General features: G+C 53.0%; 1 protein-coding gene across 3 annotated transcripts in view; it reads right to left on the bottom strand.

Annotated features, from left to right (window-relative positions):
- Nucleotides 1–15,224, bottom strand: part of KIF6 (kinesin family member 6) — a 377,491-nt gene that overhangs the window by 5,049 nt on the left and 357,218 nt on the right. The window contains exons 20-23 of one of the 3 annotated variants that reach the window (XM_041753340.1): nucleotides 10,823–10,912; nucleotides 9,180–9,286; nucleotides 3,097–3,147; nucleotides 248–2,046 (exon numbers count right to left, since the gene is read on the bottom strand). In XM_041753340.1, the coding sequence (XP_041609274.1) occupies nucleotides 3,137–3,147; nucleotides 9,180–9,286; nucleotides 10,823–10,912 (208 nt within the window). In that variant the 3' untranslated portion in view covers nucleotides 248–2,046; nucleotides 3,097–3,136. Of the gene's footprint in view, nucleotides 1–247; nucleotides 3,148–9,179; nucleotides 9,287–10,822; nucleotides 10,913–15,224 lie in introns of those variants that run through there. The other 2 variants (XM_041753408.1, XM_041753258.1) reach the window with 2 other exon arrangements.

Below are 15,224 nucleotides of genomic sequence, written 5' to 3'. Positions count from 1 at the left end.
TTTGTCTAGTTTTCAGTTAATGAAAGCAGGAAGGTAAATCAGGTCTATCTATGGCTCTATCACGGCCATAAGAAGGGTCCTACTTTTTCATACACAGCTAACTCTCAAGGGCATTTCAGTAGGCAGCATGGAAGCAGAGTGAACTCTGAGAAATTCCACATCTAGTCATATATTATGAGAACTGTAAGGGCTAGAAGTCGACCACAGAGACGGGACTCTGTCTCTGGATTTCAATATCTGTGTCTGCTAGCTATTGCTACGATCAATGCTCCATAACAAATCACCCCAAGTCTCAGTGGCTTATGTCACCAAGCATTTCTTCTTATGATATTGGGTCTTTGGGTCAGCCACGGTTCAGCTGATCTGGCCTGGACTTGAAGGGGAAGCTCTGCTCCAGGCTTCAGGTCTGATGGGCCCGGCCCCAAGCTGTAGGCTGGGCTCAGATCTGCTCTCTGTATGTTCTGGGATGTAGGCTGAAGGGGCAGCTCCTATCCCCGGCATGTTCTTCTCAAGGCAGATCCCTGGAGTCCAAAGAGACAAGCCTGAGCACAAAAGTACATGTCAGGCTTCTGCTTACATCATGTTTGCTAACATCCCATTAACCAAGGCAAGTCACAGGACCAAGGCCAAATTTAAGGGGTTGGAAAGTATACCCTGCTGCCATGAGGCCATGGCAAAGTTGTGGATGTATAATTTTATTACAGGGGTGAAGTCTTAAGACTGGTTATTCATTCTACCACAGTTTCTCTATCTGCTTCCTACAAATCCCTTTGAGCAAGATCTGAGCAAGCCCTCCTCCTAACATCTCCTGTCAAGTGACTAGCAGAGCAAATTGAATTCTAGTAGGGACTGGGCTGGAGTCACTGGCCAGGCTGCTTTCCAGAAGATGTTTTGGAGAGCTCCACAGTTTGGCCTGGAGTGAACTCAGACGCTCTACTGAGCTCAGGATTGCTGCTGGATAGTCTTTTTACAGCATTGCATCCAGGTCTCCCATTTTAGAGGCCAGTGAATTAAGGGGAAGACACTCCGTGCTGGAGCACGTGTCCATGTCAAAGGCCCAGCTTCCATTGTCGGGGGGCACCTGGAGAGGGAGCACCCTGTTTGGTTGCTGCACACACTTTGTGTATGGCTCTCTCCCAGCAGGATGCCATGGCCCAGCTGTCTGTTTTTCTCTCTTCATTTCCTCTTCTGCCTTTGTGATTACTCCAGGACTGTGGGTTCACACTCTGTGTGGGGCCATACCACACATCTCTGTCAATAGGGCCTTTGGATCCCGGAGATAAGTTCTCAGCAGGAGATCAAAAGTCAATAGACTCTAAGCAGCTCTAGAAGGCAGAAGGCACTAAGGTGTGCCAGGTACCCTGGTGCTGTCTCCGAGGGGCTCTGGCCAACTCCACGCTGCCTTCAGCATTCTTGAGAGTGCATGTCTGTTTGCTACATGTGTGCCCTATGGACTCAGAGAGGCTTCTGGGATCAGGCTGTAAGGGCTCTGTTTGACTTTCCTGGGTTCTACAGACTTTATGAGGACTTACTATGAGCCACAGAATTATGAGGGCCAGAAGCTGGCCAGAAAGACTGGACTCTGCCTCCATGGGCCTCGGCCTCAGAGCCAGGTTAGAGGTGTGGGACAGATGCGAGCCCAAGAAGTAGGAGATCTGGCCACTCATTAATTGAAGGAGTATTTATTCAGTACCAACTTGTTCTGGGAACACAGTGATGAGCAAGACATATAGGTCCTTGTTGTCATGGAGCTTATAGTCTTGGGGGAGGGGTGGCAGGCCATAAAAAATAAGCAAATAAAGCAAGATGATACGTAGTGATGAGGAAAATAAAAAAGAAATGGGGGTGGCTCTAGTTGGGCGGTGAGGGAAAGGCACCCCCCCAGGAGGGGACACTTGTTACAAAGGAGTTCTTAGAAGCCGGCCCCTCCACTTAGTTTCAGTTTTCTAATATCATCAATGAGGTGTGGATTAGAGGGGCTCTATGGACAGTCTGGCTGTGAGATGTGATCCTCTACCGTCTCCTGCACGATCCTTTTACCCAGTCCTGGATTGGGGAGAAAATAAGCCAGTTATATGTATTTTCTCTCTGTTCTCTCTCTCCAGGGTGGCAGGTCCTGTATTTATAGGACAGAGATAGTGGGAGCGGGAGACGAACGCTTTTGTTCACTTAGCTTCATCTCAGGTGCCATTCGTCTCCCCACTCCACACCCCTCCCCTACTGTCGCTGGCTTGGGATCTTGCCGCCACTGCCCTTACACAGGCCAGGTGGCAGTTCTCCAAGGGCTTCCTGAGGACTGGCCCACCATACCCTGGGTCTGTATCATGCAGCCAGGCCCTGGAGTGCTGAAAACGTTCACTGAGGTAAGCCCCCGGCAGCTCTGTTCCCCTGGTAGGAACAGGAAGTCAGCCCAAATCCTGCAGAGCCCCAAGTGGCTGGGTGAGGATATGAGGCCCATGGTGCCCTCTCAAGCTCTCTGCAGAGCCCCTGGGAGCCGTCTACTGCTCTCGGGGTGCAGCGATGTCCTTGGACCCTGCTGGGTGGGTGGCTCCCTGGAGATTCGGGTGCTGCCTGTGGGTCAGCCCGGCCGTGAGGGTGATGGTGGAAGGTTTGGTTTGGGAGATCAGGACTGACCATCCGGATGCTTTGTATTCCACTGCTTTGTCTTTGGCTCCAGCCCCCTGTCCTGCCTGGCTTGCCCCAGCCATTCCTGGGCCCTAAATCTGGCTGCTAGGTAGCTAAAAATAACGGATTACCCTTTCTCCCACATTCTACCAGCATGAACTTCCCCTGCCACTACACTAACTCATAATGTCCCAGTTTTATAACCGACTATGTGAAACACCACGACAAGAGTGAGCAGAAGCCCTTGACCTGCCCCCGGCACCCTGGCACTGTCTGGTCCGGCCAGCAGCTCCAGCACCCACGGCAAGGATGGCGTCAGAAGCCCTAGCCCCAGCCTCGCTGGCAGCCTCCAGGACCCTGTCCTGAAGCAAATGCAGCCCCTCCTGTTGGAACCCAAATCACGAGTTGCGCCCAGCAGCCTACAGATCACGTCTGAAGCCAGGGTGAGTGAGAAAAGACGCCTTCCTTCACCTGGACTCCCTTCTTGCTGCCACAGTGCACGGCTGGACATCTACTGGAAACCTGCAAGGAGATGGGATGTTCTTGGTGAGGCTGTGCACAGGGGCACTGATGTCTCCCCGGACTGAAGGCACAGGGATGAGGTTCTGGGGCAGTGTGCCTCCTAGGGCTCCGACTCCCAGGGGCTGCACTTGGCCCCCAAGCCTCCTTTGCCCTCTGCAGAGGCTTCATCTCCTGGAGCCAGGACCAATACTCATTGCCCAACCCCACGGTTTTCACAGACGCTCCCTCCTTGATTCTCCAAGAGATTCTCTTTTTGCTTTTTGCTCTTGATGTTTATTATATTGCAGGGTGGCTCCCCGTGACCTCATGATTGGACATGGAGAAGGGTTCTCTGGCCTAAGCACCAGGGCCCCTGAGTTCTAGCCAGGACAGTCCCCGAGTCCCCAAGCCGCGGTGTGACTGGGCAAATCATGTCAGTTCTCTGGGCCTCACTTTCCGAATAATCCAGACCAATGGAGCTGATGATGTACCTGGGAGAAGAAAGGGAGCGAGCACGGCTCCTTGCTTCTCAGAGTGTGGGTCAGGGCTTCCCCAGGGAACTTGCTGAGAAGCGCAGAACCTTGGCCCCCAAGCCAGATTTACTGGACCAAAAATCTACATTTTAACAAAATCCCTAGATTTACTGGCACATTGACATGTGAGAAGAAATGGTATGAGTGACAAGCAGTTAATTTGCTTAAAGTTTGGCTATCATAGTAAGAGCAAGAAGGCTTGGGAACATAGTGTTTAAAACCACTGCAGCGGGGGCACCTGGGTGGTTCAGTGGTTGAGCGGCTGCCTTTGGCTCAGGGTGTGATCCCAGGGTCCTGGGATCGAGTCCCACATGGGGTCCCCGCAGGGAGCCTGCTTCTCCCTCTGCCTGTGTCTCTGCCCCTCTCTGTGTCTCTCATGAATAAATAAAATCTTTAAAGATAAAAATAAAATCATTGCAGCAGGCAGAGAGATTGAGGAGTGGCACAACCGCAGTCACGTTGAGCATAGCCACGGGGACCTGGCCCTGGGCGGGGAGTGTAATTCCCCATGACACACTGCATGTGGGAGGTGTCAGGGAGGAAGAGGTTGAAAACAGCTCAAGGCCATGAGCCCTGGGTCCTTTAGATCTAATTCTGAGTGCAAGACCCTAAGCTGTTTAATTAAATGGAGATAGTCCTTATTTTTCAGACATTCCTAGCTGTTCTGAGTCTTGAGGTGGGAAGGAAGGACACCAGGCACCCCAGAGCATAGGCAGGAGATGCGTTCCAGTCACTCTGGACTCCTGCTTCCCAGCAATGCTGCACACTGGAAACCCCTGGTTGTGGGGGTTGGGGGGTGCTTTGGAAATCCCAGTGCCTGGGCCCCTCCCAGGACTGATGAAATCAGAATCTCTAGGGGTGAAAGATGGGGGCGGGCAGGTGATACCAATGAGGAGCCAGGGTTGAAGCCCACAGCTCTTGGCTCTCTATTCTGAGGACTGTGAGGGCAGGAACCGGGGGCTTGGCAGCCCGGGCCAGGATTACTTAGCGTGGCCGTTGGTGAGGAGCAGGGGGTCTGAGCCAGCTCCCACCTCCACCCCAGCACTGTCACGACCTCCCGCAGACACTTGCCAGCAGTGGTGACTGGGGCAGGGCTGGGCTGAGGAAGGCCACGGAGCAGGTTCAGAGTGCCCCCACAGACACAGGCCTCAACCCCAAGGAAGAAGTGCCATTTATTTACCTGGTGAACCCCAGTGAAGTGGTGGAGCTGTTGATCTACCCTGGGATGTTGTGACTATAGGATCCCGGACTGGAGGGTATTGATTGCTACAAAGAAGCCATTGAGAGGAGATCACCCTTCGCTGGGCTGGGCCAGTTCTCATCACAAGGGCCAGTTTCCCCGCTGATGGTCCCTGGCACTTGGCTCTTTAGACGGGACTTTCATGGACATTATCTCAGGAGGGGCTGGCCACCCTGACGAAGGCAGATGTGTGAGGGGGCTGGGGGAGATGACCTGCCCCAGGTCACACAGGGCCGAGCGTGCGTCACGGGTCACACCGCATTTGGGCCTCCTCCCTCCCAGTTCTAGATTCTTTCCATTTCATGGGGATGGACCCTGCACAGAGGAGAGCTGGAGGGTTTCTCGGAGTGGGGATGGAGGAGTCCGGGCTGGCAGGGGGCTCTGAGGGTGTCTTCCTGGCACCGGTCAGAGACCAGGGCATGGTGGTCATGGGGGTCACACCAAGGTTCCTGTCCAGATGCAAGTAGCTCCAAGCTCAGGGATTAAGGAAGATTTTTGGTTTTTTGAAGCACTCTAGGAAGGGGTTAACCTAATTTTCTCAGATTTTTAAAGCTGTCCTCAGCAGTTAGAAACAGCAGATTTGACACCGTGGATGACAAACGCCCCGTACGGGGGAGATATACCTGTCTACACGTGCTCCTGGCAGGGATTTAAACGTTCCATAGCTTTTCCATGAATCCTAAATCACCTAGATTCATCCTGGCCCTTGGTGCGGTGTAAGAGCCAGCGGGCGAGGCTTACGTTAAATCACCCTCTCCGGGCTCCTGCTCCCAGGCCGAGAGTCACAAATTCCCCATAATGAGGACTCCTGAAGAACCCCAGACAGACAGCGCCACTAAATTAAGAGCAGAGGGAGCCCTGGGCAGGGGAGAGGGAAGTGTTTGCTTTGGCTGACGAAGGTGCCTGGGGCCCGGCCCACGTGTGTGCCCGACAGGGAGGCCTGATAAGTGGGCTGCGTGGTGGGATCAGCCATCTGCCGCACGACGGGGAGGCCGCACCTGCTGGCCCCTGGTGGGACAGGGACCCCTTGTCACCCTTCTTCAGCTTCCTTTGCAGCCTTGTGGTCACCAAGAGCCCAAGATTATTTTGTTTTCCCTTAAGAACAGAAATTGAACCCTTGAACTTTTGTTGTGAGGAGTTACTTCCAGGCTGCTATTTGTTTGGAGAACAAAGCACCCCAGCTGCAGGGACGGTGGAGGCCAAGAGGCAAACACCCGACCGACCCCCGAGTGGCTTCTCAAGACCGTGTGGTCATGTGGAGAGAGCGCAGGAAACCTGGGTTATCCTGGCTCTGCCATTTGGTAGCTGGGCAAGTTACTCAAACTTGGTGTGCCTCGGCTTCCCCACCTGTCAAGTGGGGGATCAGACTTGACCCCCCCGCCCTAAGAGGGCCCCGCCTTTCAGCACAGCTTTCTGTACCATCTGGGCACCGTGGTAGCAGGAGGATGCCGTCCCGACGTAGACCTCGGGCTCAGGCCTACTTCCCTGAGAGGGCTGGAAACAACGTCTTTATTATGTGGGCAAAAGCAGAGTAAACAGAACTTAAAAATGTTGCTTAAGCGTAGACTTCTCGAGGGGACAAATAATGGTTGATTTCTAGGCATTGGTTCCAGGGGAGGGGAGCATCCCAGCCCCAAACCGCTCCCTCCACCTGGGTCCCGGATGCCATGCCCTCTCCTTCCGCTGCAGGCTTGGTTCTCTTTCCCACATCACCCACCTGCCTTGTACTGCACCCCTCCTCTCAGCGCGTAAACACGTCTGTGGAACCACTGCCTCTCCTTAGCCCCAGCCTGCTGGCTGCTCCTTCCCAGCTCAGCCCCTGGGACAGCTGCCCCCTCTCCCCTCCTCTGCTCCTGCTCCTTCCTTTCCTTCCTCAACCGCTGCACCGGGCCTGTCATCCTCCCGGTCCCCCTGCCTACAGGGCGCTTGCCCGGGGCTGCCAGGACATGCACAGCGGCCAGCGGGCAGCGGCCCATCTGCGCTTCCCCAGCCTCCTAGCGGCCCTGGGCTCTACTGGCCGGTCTCCCCCGGACCACGTTCTCCTGCAGGCCTGCCTGAGGCCACCCTCACTGCGCTGCTGGCCCTTCTCTCACCCTCGCCGAGCCCTCCTATAGCTCTGGCTGGATCTTTCTGCTCACCTCCAAATGGCGGGGTGCCCAGGGGTCTGTGTCAGCCATTAGAATAACCCTGTTTGCTCTCTTAGACAGGGCTTCTACACAGGACATGGTTCTATACACCCCTCGGACCTTCTGCGGAGCTCCAGACTCATGTTCAGGGGCCCAGTGATCTCCTTTGGGGTCTCCAAGGGCTTCTGCAATATCAGATGGGCCCATTGGCACTCTGAATTCCCTCAGCAAATTCCCTCTGGTGTCCCCCCCTCCCTGCCTTTCTGCCCATGGCATCCGCATCCTATTAGCAGCTCAGAGCAGGTGCCCACGAGCCCTCCTAGCTCTCCTCTCCCTCACGACTCACGGCCAGTCTGCCGCTAGGGCCAGGCTCCCCTCGCCCTCACCTGGACCTCCCCAGGAGCAGGATAACTGCTGTTCCTGGGCTTCACAGCCTCTGCTGTGTGCAATGGCCAGAATGAGCTTGCCAAAGCCTGTCAGACCAGCTCACATCATGGCTTCAATTCTCCAGTGGGTTCCACTGCACCTGGAATAGAAGCTGAGCTCCTTACTCCCTCCCAAAAGGCTTTTTGAGCTGGCTCCTGCCCCTTGCTCAGCCCTTCAGTGACTCTGGCCCCCTTCCCTCCCTCTAGGACCGTTCACTTTCTTCTCCTTTTGCATGGAACCCTTGCTCACAGGACACTGTGTGTCCACTCTATTCTTACTATTTAGCTACTAGTTCAAAGCTCTGCTCTCTAGAGAGCTCCCCACCCCAGCTAACTCTACCCCGCTGCTCTCTACAATATTACAGATTTTTGCATTTCGTAGTGCTTACCCAGCGCCTCAAGTGATCTTAAGTGTTTGTTGGTGACTTCATTGTCTGTCTCTTCCCTACCTCCAGGACATCATGGCCTTGACTCTGTCTTGCTCATGGTTATGGCCCCAGCACTGATACAGTGCCTGGCATACAGAAGGTGCCCAATAAATAATAATGTTTGCTAACAGATTGGCTGTTTAGTACTATTCAGTGTCTGATATGTAACATTAGAGGATTTGGGGGGTCATGGGGTCTTGGAGATCACAGAATATGAATGTAATTTTTTCTTTTCTTTTTTAAACAAGGAAATTGAGGAGAGAAGGCAAGGTATGGTGGCAGTTGGTGGCAGAGCTGACCTATCTCAGAGAGACGCGACAGTGGTGCTGATCCCAGTGGTGGAGAGAGAACAGTGGGCAGGTTGGTGTCTCAGCAAGGGTCCCTGCTTGGTGAGGATGACGTGGCAAGGACACCCTTTGCTTGAGATGGCCCATCCATGTGTAAACCTCCTAGTGTCTAAACCGCAGAGTTGGACGTGAAACTGGATGGGGGTCTCTTGGGGCAGGTGTCAATCATTAGGGGATCCAAGTCCTCCATTTCGGCCATTAGGATGTTGACACGGGAAAGCAATGCTCAGCCCATTTGGTAGCCTTTGGCTTACTGGGATGAGGTTAAAAGTAGGGCCGGGGTAAAGGGTCCTGGGTCTTATCCCTGTGGGTCTCTGGGCAGATAGGAGTCAGGAGAAGAGAAGGCCTGTCCATAGCTGGGGGGCAGCTGCCAAGAGGAAGATGGGGTGGGGAGTGAGTGACAAAGGCCAGGAAGGGCCTTTGCTTTCTCTTCCTGCCACACCACAAGAATTTCTTCTTTAACTGTGAATGGGCCCTTCAGGCCTGAGAGCCTTTAAATGGTGTCTACATCTATAGCTCATTGGTAAGAACCAGGATCCAATCAGAGAGTGGTATTTCTAGCCAGGGACTCAAGCCACCAAACCTTCACTCAGCCCCTTCTTGTATGGAGAAGGCTGAGAGGACGAGAACTGGCTTTGGGGACAGGGAACACAAGGAGGTGAGGATCTGCAAGACGGAGGGAGGCTTTCCCAAGCAGGGCGGCAGCTCCCTGGGCCTGCCGCCCCTCGGGTCTCTCTTGGTGTTTGTGATGCTGCCTCCTGGAGCCTTTTCCAGGGGGAAGCAGAGGCCAGGCACGTGTGAATTGACCACAAGTCAGTTCTGTGGTCCCAGGAAGATGCAGGAAGCTTCCTACCTCCTTCTCAGCTCACTTCTTGCTCTGGCCTTTTCCCTCCTGCCCCCAAGGGTTGGTGAGCGGAGTGGGGTGACCTGTGGCCCTGGAGGAGGTGCACTTACATTTCTTCTGCAGAATGCTCTGTCTGGCCTTGATGAATGCCAGGATGTCAGAGTCCGTCTGGCTGTCCCCGGTGAGAGGGACGGATGATGCTGGTCTCTCAGGGACACTGAGGACAACCACATGTCACACATCACTACTGCACTTGGACTCCATGCTTACCTTTCCCAAGTGCTTCCCATGTTCAGCGACCAGATCTCACCCAGGAGGCTGTGGGACCACTGTCTGCCTCCTCACCCCTCTACCACGTCTGGGCAGAAGCCACAGCAATCCTTTCACATGCAAACGCATCATGCCCTCCCCCTGCAACCCGTCTTAATCCTGTTAGTGGCTTCTCACATCTTTCTTGGAATGGAACTCAGACTCTCCTCCTGTGTGATCTGCCGCCCACCACCCCCCCGCCCCCGTACTGTGCTCTGGCCTCTCTGCCATTCTGTTATTCTGTTACTCAATAACATGAGTCCCTTCTGCCCTCAGGGCCTTTGCTTTGGCTGTGTCCCTGGACTGCTCTCCTCCAGGACCTTTGCATGGTTGGATGTGCTTCGTCTCAGCACTGTCGCTGTCCCCCCGCCAATCCCCACCCCACCTTACCTAAAGCAAGCCCATTCCACCTGGGGCCTGTCTCCTTCAACACCTGACTTGGAGGACACATCCTTTAGGACATCTGCCTTGTGTGGCCCCATCACCTACCATAGCTTAGCTGCTTGCTCTTGGGGCAGATAACTATTCTCTCCTCTCTTCATAAAAACATGATAGTTAGCTGAGTACGTTGCCATGGCAATATAGAAAAAATATACTACATTTCCCAGCCTCCTTTGCAGCTATGTGCAGTCAGGTGACCAGGTTCCAGCCAATGAAACTTGGAAATCCCACAAAGAAGAAGTGTGGGATTTCCAAGAAATTCCCTTAAAAAAGGAAGAATGTATGTGCCTTTCTCCTTCCTCTTTTGCCATCCAATATATGCCCTCCTGGAGAACATTCAAAGCAGTGCCCTTCCAGCTTGCCAGGCCTCCGCTTCATACAGTCACTGCACACAGCAGATGACAGTACCCGCTGTCTTAGAAGACAGTGAGGACAGTACATAATAAAGGGCTGTTCATCATCACAAGTAATTGTGTTGGCACCCAGCTGAAACCCTTGAGAAGTGCTCTGGCGGGACTGTGCCGGGCTCTTCTCTCTGTCTGAACTTGGAGTCGGCCTTGGCTGGACCTCAGCCTGGGATGGCTTGGGAGATGAGTAGAGTCTTGCTGGGGGAAGAAGGGTGCTCAAGAGTTCTAGTCAGAGGGCACAGGAGCACTGCTGGGGAGAGGCCTTATCGGCTTTGCTCCGTGACCTGCACATACAGCCTATTATTCTGTTACTCAATAACATGAATCCCTTCTGGCTTCAGGGCCTTTGCTTTGGCTGTGTCCTTTCCCTAGACTGCTCTCCTCCAAGACTTTTGCTTTTCTCAGAGGGATAAAACTATGCAGCTTTGGGACTCAGCACCTGTGGGATTTGCTGGGGTGCCAGGGTGGAGGCCCGCCCTGAGCTCTGTCTGTGCAGCAACCAGGCAAGGGGCTCCTGAGGATGTGGGGTAAGAGAACCGCCCCATCCCACCCATGGTGGGGGCCGTCAGGGGCATCAGAGGGAGGAGGAGACAGACCTGCTTTCCAGGGAGGTGCTGGTGCTGTTGTGTTCCTGGCTGTGTGGGATGGGGGAAGGCGAGGGCAAGATTTTCCTGGCATTCACATTGCTGCAAAAAAAAAACGACAAAAGGAAAAAGTATGGGAGGAGATTTACTGGAAAGGAATGTAGGTGCATGTTTAGGAGCTGTACGGATCGAATGTTCGTGTCCTCCCAAATTCATATGCCACAGCCCTAACAACCAAGGCAATGGTGTGTGGAGGTGAAGCCTTTGGGAGGTAGTTAGGTTTTGTTGAGGTCATGAGGGTGGGACCCCCATGAGGGGATTGGTGCCCTTATGAGAAGAGGAAGAGAGCTCTTTCTCTCTCTACTATGGGAGGACACAGTGAGAACACGGCCTTCTGCAAGCCAAGAAGAGGGTCCTTTCCAGCAACTGATTTTGTTGGACCTTGATCTGGGAATTCCAGCCTCCAGAACTATGAGAAATAAATAAGTTCCTATTATTTAAGCCACCTAGTCTATGGCATTTGGTTACGGCAGCCTGAGCTGATCACAACAGGAGCCAGGAATCCTTTGTCAATGGACAGTGTCATGGGGAGCTCATGGGTGGCTCACACAATGGGAATTTGCCTCTCACAGAGGCTGGGGGTCTGAGATCAGGGTACGGCATGGTCATGTTCTCACGTCGGTCCTCTTCCAGTCCTCTTCTGGCAGCCTGACACATTCTCCTTGGGTTCTCATAAGATGGAAAGAGAGTGAGCTAGCTCTCTGCCTCTTCTGACAGAGGCACTGGTCCCCTTCTTGAGGGCTCCACCCTTGTGACTTAAAGGCCCGCCTCCAATTACCATCACATCTGGGATTAGGCTTCAACAAATGAATTTTTAGAGGATGCATTCTACCCCTACCACCTCCTGGCAAATTCATGTCCTTCTCATTGTGCAAAATACATGCCTTCCATCTCACCAACCCCCAAAGCCTTAATGCGCCTGAGCATCAACTCTAAAGTCCAAAGTCCCATCTAAATCGAATATAGGTGAGACTGGAAGTCGAATCACCCTGAGGTGGAATTTCTCACCAGCTGTGAACCTGGGAAACCAGACAAGTTATGTGCTTCCAAAATAAAATGTTGGACGGGCATAGGCTAAACATTCCCATTTCACAAGAGAGAAAGGGGAAAGAAGGAAGGAATAATGGGTTCTAAGCAGGTCTAAAACCTAGCAGTGCAAACTCTGTGAGATCTTAAAGCTTGAAAATAATCCTCTCTGGTCCAATGTTCTGCCCACTGGACTCACTGGGGTGATGGTCCTGTCTTCTGGGCCCACTGAGTAAAGGGCCTGCTGGGCTCTGTAGGGCCGGGGTCATGCCCTCATGGTTCTGCAGGGAGACCTTGCCCCTACAGCTTTGGGTAGAGGCTGTCTGGTCTGTTGAAAGCAGGGCAATTCCCTCCACTTTTGAACTGGAGGAGGCAGCCGGTATCATCTCCCAGTTGCCTTCCAGGTCATTCGTCCCTTAACTTGGAAGAACAGCGCATGTCCACAGAATAGCTGTCATTTACAGACACTGTCTACTCCCCAGATCCTGGAAAGTGCTCTGCAAACATCATGCCATTTGCTCCCGTCAATAGCCTCATTATCTTCATTACAAAGGTGAGGAAATGGAGGCATAGGAAGGGTAAAGAAATTCTACAAGTTACCAGCTGGCTAGTGACGGAATCTGAATCTGCCCCACGACTCTGGGAGGCATCAGGATCCATGCTCTCAGCCATAATGCTTTATCTGCCAGATTTGGCTCTGTGGTGTTCCGAGGAAGCATGTGCTGGGGATGCGCTGACCAGCCCCTGCTCCCAAGTGGCCAGTCGGACCCAACAGCTCAGGCAGGAGAGGGTTTGCCCATTAACCACCTTGCCTTGGATTCTTGGTTGCAAACAGCAGAACCTGACACTGCCTCTTGGGGAGTGAAAAGGCCAAAGCAGCCCCAGGATGCCAGTGATGTGATGGGATTCTCTCTCTTGCTTTGTGATGGTCCTGCCTAGATACCATATCAGAGCTGGAAGAGACCTAAAAAGTCACCTGGTTGGAGCCCTCCTTAACAGATGGGGACGTTGTGGGGACACCCCGTGGCTGCGAAGTGGGCTAGGGTTAGACGGGGGCACTGGCTTTGCCTAGCCTGCACCATCAGTCCAAGGCCCTCCACAGGCCGGACAACCTGCTGCCTCACCCATGAGTGCAACCCCTTGCCCTGCTCCAGCCCTTTGCCTTCTCCCATCTCAGCCAGCCACAGGGCCTTTTTCCCTGGGTCGGCCTCCACAGGTTTTGAGACTGTGGCTCAAACAAACAGGAAAGGAAATCAGAGCCTGGGAATCCCGCCCCCCCCCCCGCCCCGCCTATTTCCCTGCACCCCAGAGACTCCATGGGGTGGTGGGTGGTCTGGGGAGAGAAGCATCTGTGCTGTCTGGTGGGGGGTGCTATAGAATTAGAAGCAGCCACAAGGTGGCAGGCTCTGCATGCTTTTCTTTGGAGAACAGTGACCAACGATCAGGGCTCCTTCTGAGTGGTCCTGGGGCAGACTTCCATTCGGCAGGTGCTTTAATTACATTGCATCAAAGTCAGTTTGCAAACTGTAGCAGGTCTTGCAAGATCAGGTCACTGGCACTCAAATGGCTCATTAACTCAGTGGATTCCCAGTGGATCTTTGTCTAAGATTCCAGCAAGCATCCACAGGTACAAACTGTTGAGGGTTGGTAGTAGGTGGAAGAGGGGTAGAGGTGGATGTGGGCAGGGCAGAAAGGTGTTGTGATCACACCATGGAAAGATGGGGGTATCTGGCACCCTCAGCAGTGGCCCAGATGCCCAACATGTTGCCACGACCATGCAGGAGGATTGCACAATGTGAAAGCTTGGGGCTCCTGAGGGAAATGATTCCTCCAGTCTCAAAGCTGCTCAAGTGTCCCTGGATTTCACAGCTCAGTTTCTGAACCCTCAGGGGTCACACAAATTACTTTTGTCTTCTTTCCTGACCAACCAGCCTTTCACACTGCATTCATTTCTCTCATGTTGACATTCCTTCTGGAGAAAGAATACACCAGCCATCAGAATTAACTATCTTTTTCTTAATAAGGATTAATAAGTAGTATTAATAATTGGCCTCCTGGGTTGCCAGTCAGAGTGTCATGATGAATTTAGTGTGATCAGCCCGCAGGCTCTGGGCATCCCTGAGGAAGTGATGAGATCAGGTTTCTTTCAGAACCTGAGGAGCAGAGGACCAGCCCCAGGCCTGCAGTGAGTCCATCTGGAGCAGCCACTCTGGAGCTCGGGTGGAAACAGCCAGCAAACTGTGGCTCTCTCCCCGCAGCAGCTCTTCAATGGCACTAGCACGTTTACCTGCTCATGCAACAATAGTGTCAGAGGGACCTTGATGCATCTTAAAGACAAGATGAGGAAATCCACAAGGGGGGAGCTGCCTTGCCTGAGAACCTGCTGCTTGAAAGAACTATAATGAGTTGTTTTAAACATCTTTGTGAAAGTATAAACTGAGGATACTCCTTGCAGGTAACCAATAGTGATCTGATGCACACTTCTGAAACCCAGTGCTTGGAGCTGCAGGGTTAAGGGTTTCTTGGCAAGCACATCAGGAATCATCTTCAAATGGGATGTCTAAGGAATATCCAGGAATGCCAAGGCTTTACTTCTAACACAGGTGGGTGCTGGGAGGGGAGCATGATTCTTACAGTGGTTCCCCAAGAAGATTCTAGGAGGCCCTGCACAGTGGCTGGTTCTTAGGCCTTTTCTATGGTGGACACTCTCTCACAGAAGCTGGCAGGCTAATGCTGGTGGCACAGGGGACAGATGGACAAGCAATACAGAGAGGCAGTCTTGGCTGATAGAGAGCATGGAGGAGGGTCAAGAAGAAAAATAAAGAAGAGGGAGAAAGGGAATGTAAGGTGGGGATAAAGATGAGCAGAGCCAGAAGGTGGAAGAAAGGGATGGGGAAGAATGGAGTGCAGGAGTGAAGCAGAGAGAGGAGAGGAGGCAGGGAGTGGGCAGTGGGGAGAGAAATGGGAAGAAAGGAAGTACCACCACTCAGCCTGGAGTCTGAAGTTCAGGATTAAGCTGTAGCTCTCCACAAAATCAACTATGGAGAAATATCCCTTTTCTTGGGACACCTGAGAGGCTCAGCGGTTGAGTGTCTGCCTTCCCCTCAAGTAGTGATCTAAGGGTCCTGAGATTGAGTCCTGCATCAGGCTCCCTGCAGGGAGCCTGCTTCTCCCTCTGCCTGTGTCTTTGCCTCTCTCTCTCTGTGTCTCGTGAATAAATAAATAAAATCTAAAAAAAAAAAAATCCCTTTCCTTTTCCAGGACTCAGTTAGTTAAATGAGGAGATTGAATTCAGGGTTTCTCAAGAGAAGTGGTGGCAGCCAATAGC

This window comes from Vulpes lagopus, chromosome 1 (genome assembly GCF_018345385.1).
Source record: "Vulpes lagopus strain Blue_001 chromosome 1, ASM1834538v1, whole genome shotgun sequence".
NCBI lineage: Eukaryota > Metazoa > Chordata > Mammalia > Carnivora > Canidae > Vulpes > Vulpes lagopus.
The sequence above is the reverse complement of the archived record's forward strand: the minus strand, read 5'-3'. Positions and strand labels throughout refer to the sequence as shown.